General features: G+C 41.0%; 1 protein-coding gene across 1 annotated transcript in view; it reads left to right on the top strand.

Annotated features, from left to right (window-relative positions):
- The window catches only part of ZNF687 (zinc finger protein 687), a gene marked incomplete in the record, with an annotated part of 1,307,099 nt that extends 1,291,937 nt beyond the window's left edge, over window positions 1-15,162 (top strand). Inside the window, 1 exon segment of the mRNA XM_044080513.1 lies at window positions 13,454-15,162. Coding sequence (XP_043936448.1) covers window positions 13,454-13,921 — 468 coding nt within the window.
- Window positions 15,163-16,305: the final 1,143 nt, after the last annotated feature.

Here is a 16,305-nt window from a genome sequence, read left to right as displayed (position 1 = left end):
TAAGGACTGCAGCTGTATTAGTACTCGGAACATCTACATTTATGGTAGGTACAAAACTGTACTTTACCTTCCCTCCGGCCCCATGTTTTTCTATACTTTCTACCTATACTCTTATTTGGTCATATCTTATTGAAATGGTATTTACTTTTTACTGGAGGTGTTCCACACCATTTGATTGCTTCCTATTTTGGGGGCTTCTGACATCTGGGGCAAGAAAAACTGATGTAATGGCATCGGCTGCATGTTTTATACCCGCTGACGACGACCTGATGTCATGGATGAGGTGACAGCATCCAACGCAGAATTCCCAAGACTGTGGTATTCGGGCCGACTGAGGGCTACCTACCTGTAGGCAGATAACCCAAGTGTGATGACTGCAACAGTGAATACACTCTAACATCTACATTTATGGTAAGTGTACACAACTGTACTTTTCTTAAGGTTTTCTGCCTAACCCTTTTGGCTATCCACTGCTCCCAAGAGTGTTCACAAAGTGTGTAGCTCTTGTTATAGCCCCTTGCAGGTTATAGGGTATTCGCATTTTTCCATATCTAGATGACTTGCTTATGAAGAGTCTTTTTCAAAGTGTTGGGAAACTCTCACTTGAATGAGAGAGCAACACAGGCTAGGATTCCAAGAGAGCATTCAAAAGTCTTTTTGAATCCCTCGCAAAGGATTGTGTTCCTGAGGTGTCTGCTAGACACTTCAGCACAAAGAGCTTTACTTCCACAGCAAACAACAGATCTATATTTAGATCTTTTCTAAGGTTTTTCCGCTCTGACTTCAGTCACTGCAAGGTAATACCTCAGGGTTCTAGGTCTCGTGGCATCTGTGATTCTCTTGATACCTTTGGCAAGACACATGAGAAAGATACAATGGTAGCTGAAGTCTCTTTAATCCCAGCACCAATACTCTATCTTTTCAGATGAAGTCACTTGGTGGAGACATGAAATATCCCTGAATCCTCTTCCCTTTTCCCCTCTTTTCAAAGCAGCCAGTCACCGTGGATGCCTTCCAGTTTACTTGAGGAGCCTTGAAAAGGGGGATAGGAGTGCAAAGTATCTGGGACAACAAGTCAGATACAGTCGCATAAACTTAAGAGATGCTTGGTCTCTTCAAGCCACTTCACACTCTGAATCACCTTTGGTCCCCAGGATCTCCAAGTTGTTTCAGACTATATCACAGTGGATGTGATATATAAACAAGCAAGGGGGAACTAGTACTTATCCCTTTGCAGGCTGCCCATGTTTAGCATAGGATATAGCTTTACAACACAGTCTCACTCTACAGGCTTCCTACATTACGTTGGAGCAAAATTGTTTAGTAGACAAGCTAAGCAGTATAAAGGCAGATCTTCGTGAATGGAAACTAGATTGAGGGTTTTCCAAAATTTAACCCATCTGTTGGGAGCTCCTCAAGTACAACTTTTTGCCTCCTTTCTGAACAATCAGTTGGCAAAATTCTGCTCCAGAACTCCATGCAAGAAGAACAAAAAATCAAACAAGTCACTGGATAAAGACTTAGCACCACAGAACGAGAAAAAAAAAATACAAAAAATGCACGGACAACAGGACTAAAAGATACTAGTTTTATTCAATAACAAAAGATAAATAGTGAGCGCTTTCACGATTCACAAATTGCTTCTTCAGACTGAATATAGCAAAGCCTAACCAGATATTTAAATCATCTGCAACCAATCAAAAACCAGAGCTATATCTTTATAGGTAAAAAGATATGCACCTTGTAAGTAACCAAGAACGCTGAAAAAATAAAAATCTATATGTTTTTATCTTATTAATCACATATATGCAAGACATTGTCAAGACCTTAAAAACATAACAAAACTCTTTAAAACAAAATCACAACACTAAAACAAATCAGTTTCATTCCAATTCAGGATCAATGGGGGAGTGTTTGTGTGCACATATATTTGTTGTTGAATAAAACCAGTGTCTTTTAGCTGTGTTGACTGTGTATTTATTTGTATTTTATTTTTTCCATGCAAGAAGGCCTGGACGACATATGATTTTTCTTTTCCTTCGACAGTAATGTTCCTGTATGCGTTTCCACCCTTTCCATTGATATCCGGGGAACTTTTAAAGAATCAGAAGGAATCCACCAAAATCACTATGGTGATTCCCATCTGGCCCAGGCAACAGTGGTTCTCCCTTCTTTTGGAAGTAGCCAGGGGTGCATGATACATCCCAACCCCAAACAACTTCAGCTGACTACCTGGATGCTAGGGTCTTAATACATTTTAGGCACCTGTTTGCTGAGGGTATCCAGCAGGTACTAATGGAGACAAGAAAGCCTGCTACTAGAAAGTTGTATGTTAGCAAATGGAAAGTGTTTTCTTGTTGATGGTAACAACATAACCAACACCCATTTATGGCTAGTGGTTCTCTGGTTTTACAATATTTGTGCGAGTTACTTTCTATCACCTGTCTTACTCATATCTCAAGGTTCATTTGTCAGCCATGTCTGCCCACAGATTCCCCTCTTTCAAGGCATTCTCATGTGGAAATGTTTTTGAAAGGAGTATTGCATAAGAGACCTCCAGAAAACTGGTGGCACCTTCTTGGGAACCTAAAAAGAGAAACTAACACTTGCTCCATTTGAACCAACTCATCTGGCCGATTTGAGGTGCTTAACATGGAAACAGTTTTACTGGTTGCTCTTACCTCTACGAGAATATCTGAGTTGTATGCTGTCATGGTGGGGTCGACCTTATCTCATTTTTGAGGGAGAGAGAGACAGTGAGTGAGTGGTGTTTTTTGAGGACTAATCATTCTTTTATGCCTAAAATGATATCAGAGTTTACTTTAAGCCAAACTGTTCACCTCATTGTGTTCTCTGAACCCAAAAATGAAGGAGAAAAGATGCTTCACACCTTGGATGCTGTCTTGACAGAACAAAATCTTTCAGAACTTCTAATCAGTTGTTCATTTCCTATGAAAGTAAAAAGGGACAACCTGCGTCAAAGCAGACTATTTCCAAATGGTTGTCTCAGGCTATTAATGTTCTTATTCCCACTAAAACAGAACTATTCCAGGCAGGGTCAAGGTTGCTCTACCAGAGCCTTGACTTCTGTGGCATTTTGGAAAGGATTGTACTGTCTAAGTATTGTAGAAGCTACAACTTGATCTGCTGTAAATACGTTTACAAATCAGTACTAGTTAGATTCCTTCTCCTGATCTAGGAGAGGCTTTGCAAGGATCACTCTCCAGGGACTCCTGGACCCTTCTCCTTCCACCTCCAAGTTCTAAGCTTTGATAAACTACCTGTATCGCTTAGGCTACTGCAGCAGTGATCAGTATGAAGAACATAGTATAGTTGTGTAAGTAAACTTACCGTAACAGGAGATATCCACTTGATCCCTGCTACAGTAGCCACCACCCTACCCCCCCTTGTTTTGTAGTATGTTTTTATGCCAGGATTTGGACAGTTGATTTTTTTGTTGTTCTTAGCAGTGTCCAGTCAGGGTTCAGCCTTCTTCTCTCAGTTGGCATGAAAGCTCTAAAAGGGTTCGCACCCAAACCTGTTTTTTAGTTGGCTCAACTCGAGCTGACTGGGTGAGTGGAAACTGCTTTGAAGCTTTGTAAGCTGGCTGTTTATATCCTCTGCAGGATATAACCCATATAGCTTAGGCTACTGCAGCGGAGATAATTTGAATATCTACTGTTATGGTACGTTTACTTAGCTGCCCAAAGCTTTGTAAGCTGGCCGGCTGTTTATTTCCTCTGTAGGATATAACCCATATAGTTTAGGCTACTGCAGCAGAGATAATTCGAATATCTACCATTATGATACGAATATCTACTGATCTGATATTGTTAATCCTAGTTCATTCCTTACGTATGGGTATCTGTTCCGACCTCTGAACCGAGCCGGCCATCTTCCGAGCTCGCGTCAGCTGCAAACTCTTGAGCTAAAACTCTTACCCAGAATTCCCCTCTCCCTGTTACCCCCAGATTTTATTTGCCGTGTCGCCATTCAGTCATGTCAAACTACTTCTCTTGAGCCAAGTACAATATTTGTTGGTTTTCTAGTCTAAAACAACTTTTTCTCTCAGAAAAGTGTCTAAATTGTTTTCTCTAACCTTATTGCATTTAGCAATTATCTTTCTTAATTTTTTTTCCAATCTTTTTACCGCGAGGTATTTTCTCATATACCATCGTTGGTAGACCCCTTTTCTTCATTACCTTCAGGTATTTCTTGTACCATTGCTGGTATTCTTTCTGTTTCATTCTTTTCTATAATGGATAAAAAAGGTAGTCCAGGATTTAAGAGATGTTCAGATTGTGGACATAAATTATCTACTTCAGATGCACATTCTCTGTGTGTCTATTGTTTGTGTGTGCCGCATTTATCAGTTGATCTGACCTGTGCAATTTGTAAGAACTTCTCTAACAGGACATTGATTGAGAGGAAAAATAAATTGTTACTGAAGGGACTACTCAAATCTCCCTTTTCAGAGGTTCTTTCTGGGTCGGAGGCCTCGACCTCTCCTAGATCCCATAAGAAAAAAACTGATGATCTTTCAAAGGCCAAATCTCTTCCTTCGTCCCCGGCTGGGGACTCCCATCAACCAAGACCCAAGAAGGCTAAGCTTTCTACTTCGGATCTGACTCTTTCGGCACCAGCGCTTTCGGTGCCTAGACCCTCAGCAACAAGACCATTGGCACCATCTGTGACTTTGGCACCGAGGCCATTGGCGCCATCTGTGACTTTGGCACCGACTAGCGTGCCTTTTACCGTATCGGTACCGAGGGGCTCCTCGGTTCATACCTCTCTACCGGCACCGACTATTCTGTCGGCGCAGACTGTAACCACATCGGCTCCGATACCTTACCCGGAACAGACAACTCAGTTACTGACACCAATTTTTTCGGTCCCGGCTACGGCACCGACCTTACAGTTGGTGCAGAGCATGACTTCGGCACTGATGATTTCCTCTGTGTAGACACCTGTAGGTACAGTCCCTTACGGCACCGTTGTTTTCAGTGCAGACTGGTGATGTGGGCACCAAGCTTGTCCCATCCATGGATAGATCTGACTCCCCCTCAGCTCTATCCATGAAATCCACTAGAAGCCTCTCTGAACATGACGTGTTGCGTCTTGTGGATCAAGTGCTTTTGGCCAGAGGTATCCCGCCCCCCAAGACCTATCTTTCCTTGGGAGGTGATCATCCTTTGCCAAAGACCCCTACTTATTTTCCTCCTTCATTGCCTTTGAAGCACTTTGATATAGCACAGCCTTCCCCCTCTATGGTTCCCTTCATGGACCTCACTAAGGAACCGCAGTTGCCTTTGTGGCAGGAGAGTTTTATTACGACCCAGGATGTCAGCTGTGGCGCAAGTAATTTGGTGTTTCACAGCCATCCAAGGACTCCGAGTCGACAGGCTGAGCCACTTAGGGGAGGGGTGACCCCTGTCCAGGACTCTCACCCCTCTTCAGGTGGACCGGCCTTCCAACTAATGGAGAAGGCTTTGGCATCTGCTGGCGATACTGTGCTGTCAATCTCCCCACGCTCTTCTGGCCCACTATGTACACAAGTCGCTCCTAGCGGACACAAGGCTCAAGGGCCTCAGGATGTACTCCCACAGGAAACCCCTTTTGCGTTGTCTTCCCCAGCTTCTCCCTCTGTGGAAGTTCATTGCAAAAGTTTGTGCAAGAGGAAGCACATGGACTCCACAGAGGAGTCCCTTACTGAAGAGACAGACTTTGATGATGGGGAAGGATCCCCTCGCTCACCCTCTGAGGTATCCTTTGGTGATATCCTTGAAATCCTTAAACAGAGAGGTGACTGGCAGCCCTCTAACCTGACCTCTGAAGAGTCTGTGTTCCTGCAGGCTTTTTGCGCCAGGCCCCCTACCTCCTGGGTTTACTCCACCTACCGACGAACTGGTCCGACTCGTGCAGCTTACGTGGAAGGCTCCTGACACCATTGAGGCCATTCCCCGGAGGCCAGATAAATTTTTGTCCCCTCCTGCTACTGACCCCCATTGGTGTAGATGCTGTGGTGGTGGCGGCCATAACCAAGAAGGACCAGGCGGAAGAAGAAAGCCAGACTGTCCATCCGCCCAACAAAGAGTCACGGGCTCTGGACAGAATAGGGAAGCATAATTTTGCATCAGTGACCTTTGCAATCAGGTCCCTGAATTATATGGCATACTTCACCAGGCTTCAAAGGGATTTAGTATCTGAGCTCTCTGAAACTTTGGCTTGTGCAGTGTCTGATGAGGTCCGTGACAAAGTTGCCTCTCAGCTGGCTAGATGAAAAACACAGCACAGCAACAACGTAAAGTGAGAGAAACTGGTGTGGAAGGCAACCACAATAACTCCTCGGCTCGGACACAAAGCAAATAGTTTATTACACAAAAACAGAAATAAATCCCAGGTTAAGCGCTTTCATCTGACTCTTGCAGACTTCTTCAGAACATAAGCATGCAGCTGCTCTTTCGTTTTAAATACATAATGGCGCCTTTAATTCATTATTGATTGTGAAGTGGCCTTTTGGCACCATTATGTATTTAAAACATTCTCCAGAAACCAGAAGAGTGGGAAGATATGGTACAAAAAGTCTCAGGGTCCTTTCCATGACACAGGCCTAGTTCTCCCCTAGAGGCAGAGGGGGAAACTGAGGGAAGACGCCCTTTTCAGGGCAGAGGGGGTCCACATAACCAGGATTCCTTTCCTGGTCAATCCTATCAGCGATCCTGAAGGGCGGCCCAACTCTTTTCTTCTGGAGGTGGTTGAGGGTCGTTTTTCCTTGTACCCTTCTGCCTGGCTAACCATCACCACCGACTCTTGGGTACAAAGGATAATAACCAGAGGTTACCATATCCCCTTCAATCTTTGTCCTGCCCCCCCCCCCCCAAACAAACTTACCCGACATTTCACCCAATCAAAGGGAAGAAGCAGCACTAGCGATAGAAAAGCCGCTAAGAAAAAGTCATCCAAATAGTCCCTCCAGACCAGGTAGGATCCGGACTCTACTCAAGACTATTTTTGGTGCCAAAGAAAACCGGGGACTGGAGACCAGTTTTGGATCTCAGTGTATTGAACAAATTTGTGAAAGTACAAAAATTCCGGATGGTCACAATACAGTCTATCCTTCAGCTTTTGGAAAAAGACGATTGGATGTGCTCGATAGATCTACAAGATGCGTACTGCCACTTAAAAGTGGACAGGCCATCAAGAAGATTTCTGCGCTTCTGTGCTGGAGCCAGTCACTACCAGTTCAGAGTACTGCTCTTCGGACTCTCTACAGCCCCCAGAGTGTTCACAAAGTGCATGGCAGTCGTCACAGCTCACTTGCAACTACAAGGATTCCAGGTGTTTCCATACCTAGATGACTGGCTCATCTTCGCCCCCACCAGACATCTATTGGAAGAAGCCCTGGCATACTCTCTCCTCATTTCAAAAAGGCTAGGCATAACCATAAACTGGCAAAAATCCAATCTCACCCCATCTCAGTCCACAGAATGCATTGGGGTCATATTGCATACAAAGAATTGCAGAACATCCATTCCAGAGCACAGAATTCTGAGGATAAAGCAGCAACTGATCACAATCCTTTCAAGAGAGAAATCCACAGCTCACTCTGTCCTACAGCTGTTTGGTTCCATGGCAGCCCCTATCACCATTTTCCCCCTGGCCAGGTTTCACATGAGGTTTCTACAATGGCTACTGCTCACCTAATGGTATCCCTTTCAGCATCCTCTTTCAGCCAATATTCGAGTAACCCACAGGCACAAACAGGATTTAAATTGGTGGATGACCCACAACCCGTCACAATGGTCTCGCCTTTTCTCCCCCCAGCAGCCCAAGGCTACAGTGACCAGGATGTCTCCCTGATGGGATGGGGGGCTATGTCAGGGTCAGACAGTCCAAGGCACTTGGTCTGAATGGGAGGCCCATCTGCATATAAATGTTCTGGAGCTGAGGACAGTGCTTCTGGCGTTGCAAGCATTCCATCCCCTGCTGCCGTCTGGGACTATTGCGATTTAGTCAGACAATATGGCGATGGTCTGGTACATCAACAAATAGGGCGGAACCAAATCTTATCCCCTTTGTCAAGAGGCCATGAGGATATGGCAATGGGCGATGGCTACCAACCGTTTTCTTCTGGCAACGCACATTCCCGGGATTTCCAACGTGATAGACTCAGCAGGTGCATTCTGCAATCTGACGAGTGGTCCCTGAATCCCTTGATAGCAGCGGAGATCTTCCACCCCTGGGGCCGTCCTTGCTGCGACCTCTTTGCATCCCCGAACAACTACAAATGCAGCAACTACTTTGCCCCGATTCCTCCTTCGGGACAGTCACCCAGGGACGCTTTAGTCCACGATTGGCAGTTGGGTCTTCTTTATGCCTTTCCACCTCTTCCCCTCATTCCCCAGTTTCTGAAGAAAGCCCGTCGGTTGAAGAGCAAGGTGATCCTCATAGCACCATATTGGCCTGGTCAGATTTGTTTCCCCTTCCTCTGGCCTCACTTGCTTGATCAACCATGGATTATCCATCCAACCCGGGGGTTGATCTCCCATCCGCAGAATCTGATTCATCCCAACTTGGACAGCCTGAAGCTCACAGCTTGGCTTCTCCAATTCCCTTGATTGCCAGGCAGAATGATCGTTCTTTACCAGTATGGGACATTCTTATTGCATCTCATAAGTCTTCCACTAGAATAACTGGTTGAAAGAAAAGCAAGTAGATCCTTTTTCAGCACCAGTGTCGATAGATCTAGGGTATCTAGCCGATCTATTTAATTCGGGAATTTGGGGTCTGTCGGCCTCTACCATTAGAGTTAATTTGGCTGCAATATCTAATTTCCATGAGGGTGTCCAAGACTTCTCTCTTATGTCTCACAAATTATGCAAGACCTTCATAAAAGGTGTGAGTCATCTGAAGTCCCCTTTTAGAGAACCTATTCAGCCATGGGACTTGTCATTAGTTCTACAAGCTCTGACAGTGCCTCCTTTTGAACCAGCTTCTTCATGCGACCTCAAATATTTGTCATGGAAAGCTTTGTTTTTGGTCGCCATTACTTCTGCCAGACGTATCTCTAAGCTTCAAGCCTTATGCATCAAGAGTCCATACTTGATTTTTCATAGAGATAGAGTGTCTTTGAGAACTAATCCTTCCTTTCTGTCAAAAGTGATTTCTGAAATGTCCATTAATCAAGCCATTGAATTGCTAGTTTTCTTCCCCAATCATTCAAAAAAAGGAGAGTATTGCCTACATACCCTAGATATTCACAGGGAAATTCGCTTCTACTTGAATAAGACTAAGGCTTCTCGTAAATCAGACCAGTTATTTTTGGCCTATTCTGGACCTAGATTAGGATGTGCTGTTGCTAAGGTCACATTGGTTAGATGGTTGAAAGACCTTGTGACCTTCATTTATACACAACGTAATATTCCATTACCGACTGCCATCAAGGCTCATTCGACAAGGTCGGTGGCAACTTCTGCTGCCTTCCATGCCAGAGCTTCTTTACATGACATCTGTGCAGCTGCAACTTGGGCTATGCCTCATACCTTCATCAATCATTACAAATTGGATTTGGCCTCCAGGGGGAAGAGCATCTTTTGGTTCTATGGTGCTCAGGAATGTCCTTCCATGAGAGCCTCCCAGGAATAGAGGTAGCTGGGGACTCTGTCCCATACGTAAGGAATGAACGAGGATTAAAAATATCAGATAAAGAAGTTATGTCTTACCATAACATTCCATCTGTATTGTTCATCCTCGTTCAGTCATTACGACTCTCCCTCCTTCCCCCTCCTATGGCTTCTAGTGGATCTCACCATCCAGTTCCTTTAGGTCATTTGACCAGAGGTAGCCTCTACCTTCTTTTGACTTGCAAACTCAATCTGAGGTAACAGGGAGAGGGGAATTCTGGGCAAAAGTTTTAGATCGAGAGTTTGCAGCTAATGCGAGCTTGGAACAGATACCCCTACATAATGACTGAACGAGGATCAACAATACAGATGGAACGTTATGGTAAGACATAACTTCTTTTTATGGTACGTTTACTTACTCAGCTGCACTATCCACTCACAGGTGTTACACTTGCATTCTTTCAGTATTAGATTTACAGAGGTACCCTGTTTTAATGGACCCTGATAATCCTTTGATTTCCCTTGTCTGGTTGGCACCTCCATCCAGCAACTCCCTTTGTAGTTAACCGTATATTGAAAAAGTAGATGTTTTTGCGCATTTTAAGTTTCCAACATTGCTTATGCAGTAATATACTCCCTCAGTGACTGGAGGTGAAATTGTGGATACAGTAGCTGGGAATGTTTTTCTTTTGCTGCATTTGACATAATGACGTATGCTGGTGCAGTTAGGAGCAACTCTGTAAGATTAGGGGAAGGCTTGATAGTAAAAAAGACAGTTTAAGAGAAAGGATGAGAATGTACCAGTTGTCAACCCACCAAATAGGAGTCACCTTAGAGATCATCTGATGTAATAAGAACATATATCGTATAGACTTTGGAAAAAACTAGAGCAAGGGAAGAGGGTGGAACATTTTTAGCAGTAAGTAGAGAAAGTGCTGAAAGAAAGAGAAGAGGGAAAAAGATATAGTTGTAGGAACTGAAGCAAAAGAGGGAATTTGTCTGTTAATGTAGGGAAACCGTGGGGAATAGGGTGATGACATTTGTTTCATCAACAGGTTTGGAAGAGAAAAATTGAGAATTTGATAATGAAAACATTAAGGGCAACTAAGTATTTGAGAAGAACTGCAGATGTAAACATTGTAAATATTTTCAGTAGATATTGAAGGAATTTGTTTGGTATGGGAATATAGTAGAAATGCCACCAATTTCTGATCGCATTTAGAAGGAGATAACGAGTAGTTAAGAGGTAGGACAAGAGATTGGTCAGTGGGTATGCCAACTGAAATGAAAGATTTGAAGAAAACAGAGGAGGAAGAGAATGAGTGTGTAAAGATGTAAAGAGAAAGAAGGATGTAAGAGTTGAGAAAAATATTGGAAAGGTTTAGTAATTCTGAATTGAAGAATGATATTGAGAATGCAGAGATGGTTAAACAGCTTTGTATATGGCTAGTAGATGGGTTGAAGCACCAGTGATTCATAACCTTGTATGTGCTCATTGAGGAGATAAAAGAATGCTGGTGCACTGCTGAAAGTGTGATGGTTATTTTCATTGTACACATTTCAAGATTCATAAGTTTATATGCAAGTTGTAGTCTAGCTGTCCTTGTGGGCCATTTTAAGCCTTGTCAATTTCCCTTGATGGGAAGCAAACCCTGTAGTTTCTTTGAGGTAAACCCCTCACCATTATGCCGTCCTCTAACCCCAAAGATTGCAAAGAAATAGAGTCTAGGTAAACCCATGGAGAGAGCGAGTGAATTTTCTGCCAAGTTTCCAAGTCTTACGTAGGAGAAAAGATCAAAATTTGTAGGAGAGTTATTGGTAATAATTTTGGTGAAAAATTTTTTTTTTCAATTTTTATTTTTACATTAATAAATGTCACAAATAAAAAACATCTTACAACATGACCGTGTGCATATATATATATATATATAGATATACACACATACATACACATACATACACACACACACACACATATATATGTATGTATATATATGTATATATATATATATATATATATATATATATATATATATATATATATATAAATACATACACACACACACACATATATACATACATACACATATACATATGTTATACATTGATGTCAAATACCACCGGATATAGGTCATACAACATATCTATTTACACTATGTACATAGATGCTTTCATTGTTAATTCCACAGTTATATAGACAGTATATACATTCGTAATATCCAAGTAATTTAATATCTGAACTTGTATGTGTTCTTTGGTTCCATTATAGTGCATTTCTAAGTTGCTGTGTGATGAATTATGCTAATATGATGTTAAAGGTTTGTTCCCAAATTTCTCTGGATTTCATGTATTTGTTTCTTTTATCTATTACTATTTTATGAGCTAAAAGGTGTTGTATAGCTACTTGTTTAAAACCCTCCCAAGAGATATTTATCGTATCTAGCCATTTAAAAGCTATATACAGTTTCATTAGTAGGAAAAGTGTTAAGTGTATTTGCTTGTTTTCTTGGGATGTTGGGTGAGAGAATGTGTAACAAGAGTGAATTCCCAAGTTAATGTTGATGTTTGATAACCCATTTTTTGTAATTGTACCTTGAGAAAGTTCCAGAGTTTATAGACACATTTACAGCTCCAAAATACATGTATTAAGTCAGCTATCTGGTCCTTACAGTGTGGGCAGAAATTTTGTTGAAAATTTTAAAGAACAAACAATTGGAAAATATTAGTACTTCAGAGTGGATTAATGGAAGAAAGAACGAGAGAGTTCTGAGAAGTGGTTAGTCTTATGATCTGCTTGAAGTAAAGGAAGAGAACAAGAGAAAGTGAAGGTCAGGAAGTAATGCTCAAGTTGTATAAGGAGAAGTTCAGTGGAAATTATTGTGTGTCCAATAAAGAGAGTGCAGTGAAGAAAGGTTGACTGTAATGTAAGATACAAAACTTTGCGTAACTAGTAAATATAGAAAATATTTTTTGTTAATGCGACTTTATTTGAAAGGTGATGCACCAGGTGCCCATATTTTGTTTTGTTTTATGGTGTTTAAAAAGAAACGCACACACACACGTGTGTGTATATATATATATATATATATATATATATATATATATATATATATATACACACACACACACACACACGTGTGTGTATATAGTATGTATGTATCTACACACACACAGATATACATGTAAATACACACGTGTTCATGTTTGTTGTGGCTGAAAACTGTTTGCAGTCGACTAGTTAACTTATCTAGTTAGCAAATTAACCAGCAGTAACAGAAATATAACCGTTTGAGTTTCTGTGCATTTGTCAGTTTAGCATAATGTTTTCTTTTTTTTTTTTTACACGTCTGTTGAGCAAGTCAGTGTGACGCTACTTTTCTTTCACTTCCAAAAATCTGATTACCTCCTAATCATTCAATGCTGGAGTTTTTTTTTTCTCCTGTCAAACTAATGTCTTTGTAATACCTGGAAATTTGTCTGTAATCCTGTCTTAACAAGAACAGTTTACATATTACTGTTTCAGCTGTACTTCTGAAATGTGAAAAATACATGTTGATACAGATAATTTTGCTTGTATCTACATTTCAGAAAGCCTTCCTCATTGCTTTAATCAGAGTATATGTAGTTTCTAAATGTTTTCTTTTAGTTCTTGTGTGATACCTTTTGAAAGTGTGCACATTTGTTCATTTTAAACAGTCATATCTTTATAGTTAGCTTCATTTATTTTTGTTCATTGCGTATGCACATAAATGGGACAAAAAGCCACTTTCCATCCACATAGTTATTAGCTAATTGTTGAATTTTGCTAAATTTTTATTTTTGTTTTACAGTCTACAGTATGTAAACGGAAATTTCCCATTGATATGGATTCTTGTAGTGAAGAACCAGACAGCACTACTCCACCCACAAAAAACTTTAAAGCAGCACGGAAAAGCAACTTTCGTTGTCGTAAATGTGGCTTTGTAACAGACACTACTTCTGACTTTTATAGCCATATTATTCAGCATCGTACAGACAGTAGCTCTCATCAGTGCCGGGAGTGTGGACTTTGCTTCACATCTGCACTTTCTTTAAACCGACATCGGTTCATTATTCACAAAGTGAAGGACACTGCAGATGATACAGCAGACTTGCAGTCATACTGTGTGTTGTCGGAAGAACCTGGGACAGCAGAAGGAAAAGCTCAGTGTAAAGTCTGCAAAAAGGTTTTTGACAGTCAGTTGAACTTGAAGACACATTTCCGGACACATGGGATGGCCTTTATTAAAGAGCGTAAAAAACTTATTGCTGATAATTAAAACTATATATTAAATTCAAAAGTATAATATATATTTCAGGTCAGGTGAAAAATAATTTTAGTTTTGGAAATTAGTGTGAAGTAAACTGCATTACTGATGGTGCAGAATGATTTTTTTAAGAAAAATAAATTGGGTTTATAGACTGAACAAACTAAACAAAACTTATTTGCAGTTCTGCACAAAGATCATAAATTAGTATGTTTCTGGTTTTTATGAAGCATTATTTAAGCATTTCTGCAAGTGTGCTGTGGTAGTATTGAAAAATGCAGTACTTCTGACAACATGTAGATTTCAGTGAAAACGGCCAAACTAATTACATAGTAGGTAGGGAACCTCCAGATTTTTCTGGTCCTTATTCTCATCATAAGTGGGATTTTCTTATTACAAAACCTGCAGAGTGTAAAATTGAAGTCACAATATCTTGTATAATGCTAAGCAGTATTGCCTCACCCCATCTTTAGGATCCCCAGGCATTTCTTGTAGAACTGTTGATAGCACAGAGCTGTCAAACCAGTTAGTAGAAGAAATTACCCTTCCATCCCTTCAGAATCCAGCCTGCAAACAGAGAAATTCCTAGTATTTCTTGACGTCTGTGGCGTACTCCATTTGGGATGGTAGGGGAATAATCCTTGACTGATACAGAGTTTCACTGTGTTGTATAAAAGGCATGATGAAGCTTTCAGATTGAAGTGATGGGCTTTTGGTGGTGATAGTCAGTTGTTAGTCACGAAATAGCCTATGGCAGTAAATATATGTTTTTTATAACTCCATATTTATTTGCGAGATTCAGTAGAACCACAAATGTTTTTCAAATGTAGCATATTGTCCTGTGAGTATCCAAGTTAGCCGATTACACTACAAGAATTTCATACAAGTTGCAGTACACCACATGCACCTGTTTCTGTCCTTATCTGTTGAAAGCCACCTATACCTTGACTGCATTTTCTTGCAGTATTTCTCCATGATGTCACAGGTGTTTTAAATATATAGGCACCCTTCTTATCCATTGGAATCTCTTTTGCAATCAGTAGTGTCTGCATGGTGTTAGTCAAAATGCCTTTCCATAGTTTATTTTTTTAATTTGTAGAACGTACATTCCTTGAGTGGGTAGTTTTAGCTATGTAATTGCCACCTCATTTATGTAATCTTTTTGTCATTTCTTTCATTGAATTTATTTTTATGTGCATGTTCATATGCACTTGTGACCTGTTTGGGCCTGAGTATGATGCATATCAAAATTTTAATTTTGCTTTGGACAAGCATTAGTAAAGTGCTGGAAAAAAGATTTGTGTAGCATGAAGCAGTCGTCATTGCTAAGGGTTCCTGCTTCTTTTTTTACCTTAACTATGGCAGGCTGTTGTCTTCATGCCTAGGGAGAAATCAAGAAAACTGGAAGCAGTGAAGAATATGAACTGTTAAACTGGGCACAGTCCGTCATCCTTTCCTAGTAGTTCCCCCAAGAGGAAGGACCTTTGGCACTCCTGCATGTAAAATTAGTTTACCATGTTCCTTCTTCTTGGCCTGACCTTGCAGAATGCAAACTCTTTCTTTATTGCAAATAATAACTTCTTTGACAGTACCAGCCATCACAAGGAACTGTAATAGTCCTGTGACTACTGTTTTTGCCTGCAGCTTTAAACAATCTCTGTGTTTTTTTTCAGTTCTAAAAGAACTGTCTTACATTTATTTTAAACAGGTTGACTTCTCAAGATGATCGTCAGGTTGACTGTAGTGCTTATGAACCAGCTTGGTGACAACAGCTGGCAGTTTCCTTGACTTCACCATTCTGAAGCAGGATCATCATCAGTATTGTTGGATTCTTCTTTTTCCTTCTCATTTTGCTTTATCATCATGTAACAATTGTGGAGTTCAGTGCAAATGAGAGGTAGCAACATATGGGTATGTGCTGGACCTTTTGAAGATTTGCATTCCATTTCTTGTTGATCTTGTTTTTATGACTATGTGGGATATTTCAGCTGTCGCGACAATGTCTAATAGATTGTAGCCTTTCCTCTGAAAATTGACTAGGTATTGTACAACCCCAGAGTTCTTAATTAACAGCTTATATGGAGGTATAATGTAGTCATCAGTTTTGCCCGGTACAGATCCTGGTTTTCTAGTACTGTGCCTCTACGCGAGACCATATAGAATTGACTTTTTGAGTAAAATAAATAAAATACAATGCATTAGTTAAATGAAGATCTGATGTTGCCTCTTCATCCGTTCCTCAACATATGGGTCCTGGAATCTGACTTTAGCAACTCTAAACTTTGAATCCAAAGTTCGGGCTCCTGACCCATCATTACCTCAAGTCTCATTTGCTACTCATTCGAACAGACGTGGTCCCCTTTGCTCAGGCTCACCCTAGCTAAATGTTTTCTCTT

Source organism: Protopterus annectens, chromosome 8.part0 (genome assembly GCF_019279795.1).
Source record: "Protopterus annectens isolate FY-2018-M chromosome 8.part0, PAN1.0, whole genome shotgun sequence".
Lineage (NCBI taxonomy): Eukaryota > Metazoa > Chordata > Ceratodontiformes > Protopteridae > Protopterus > Protopterus annectens.
Note: the sequence above shows the minus strand (reverse complement) of the source record. Positions and strands in the feature narration are given on the sequence as shown.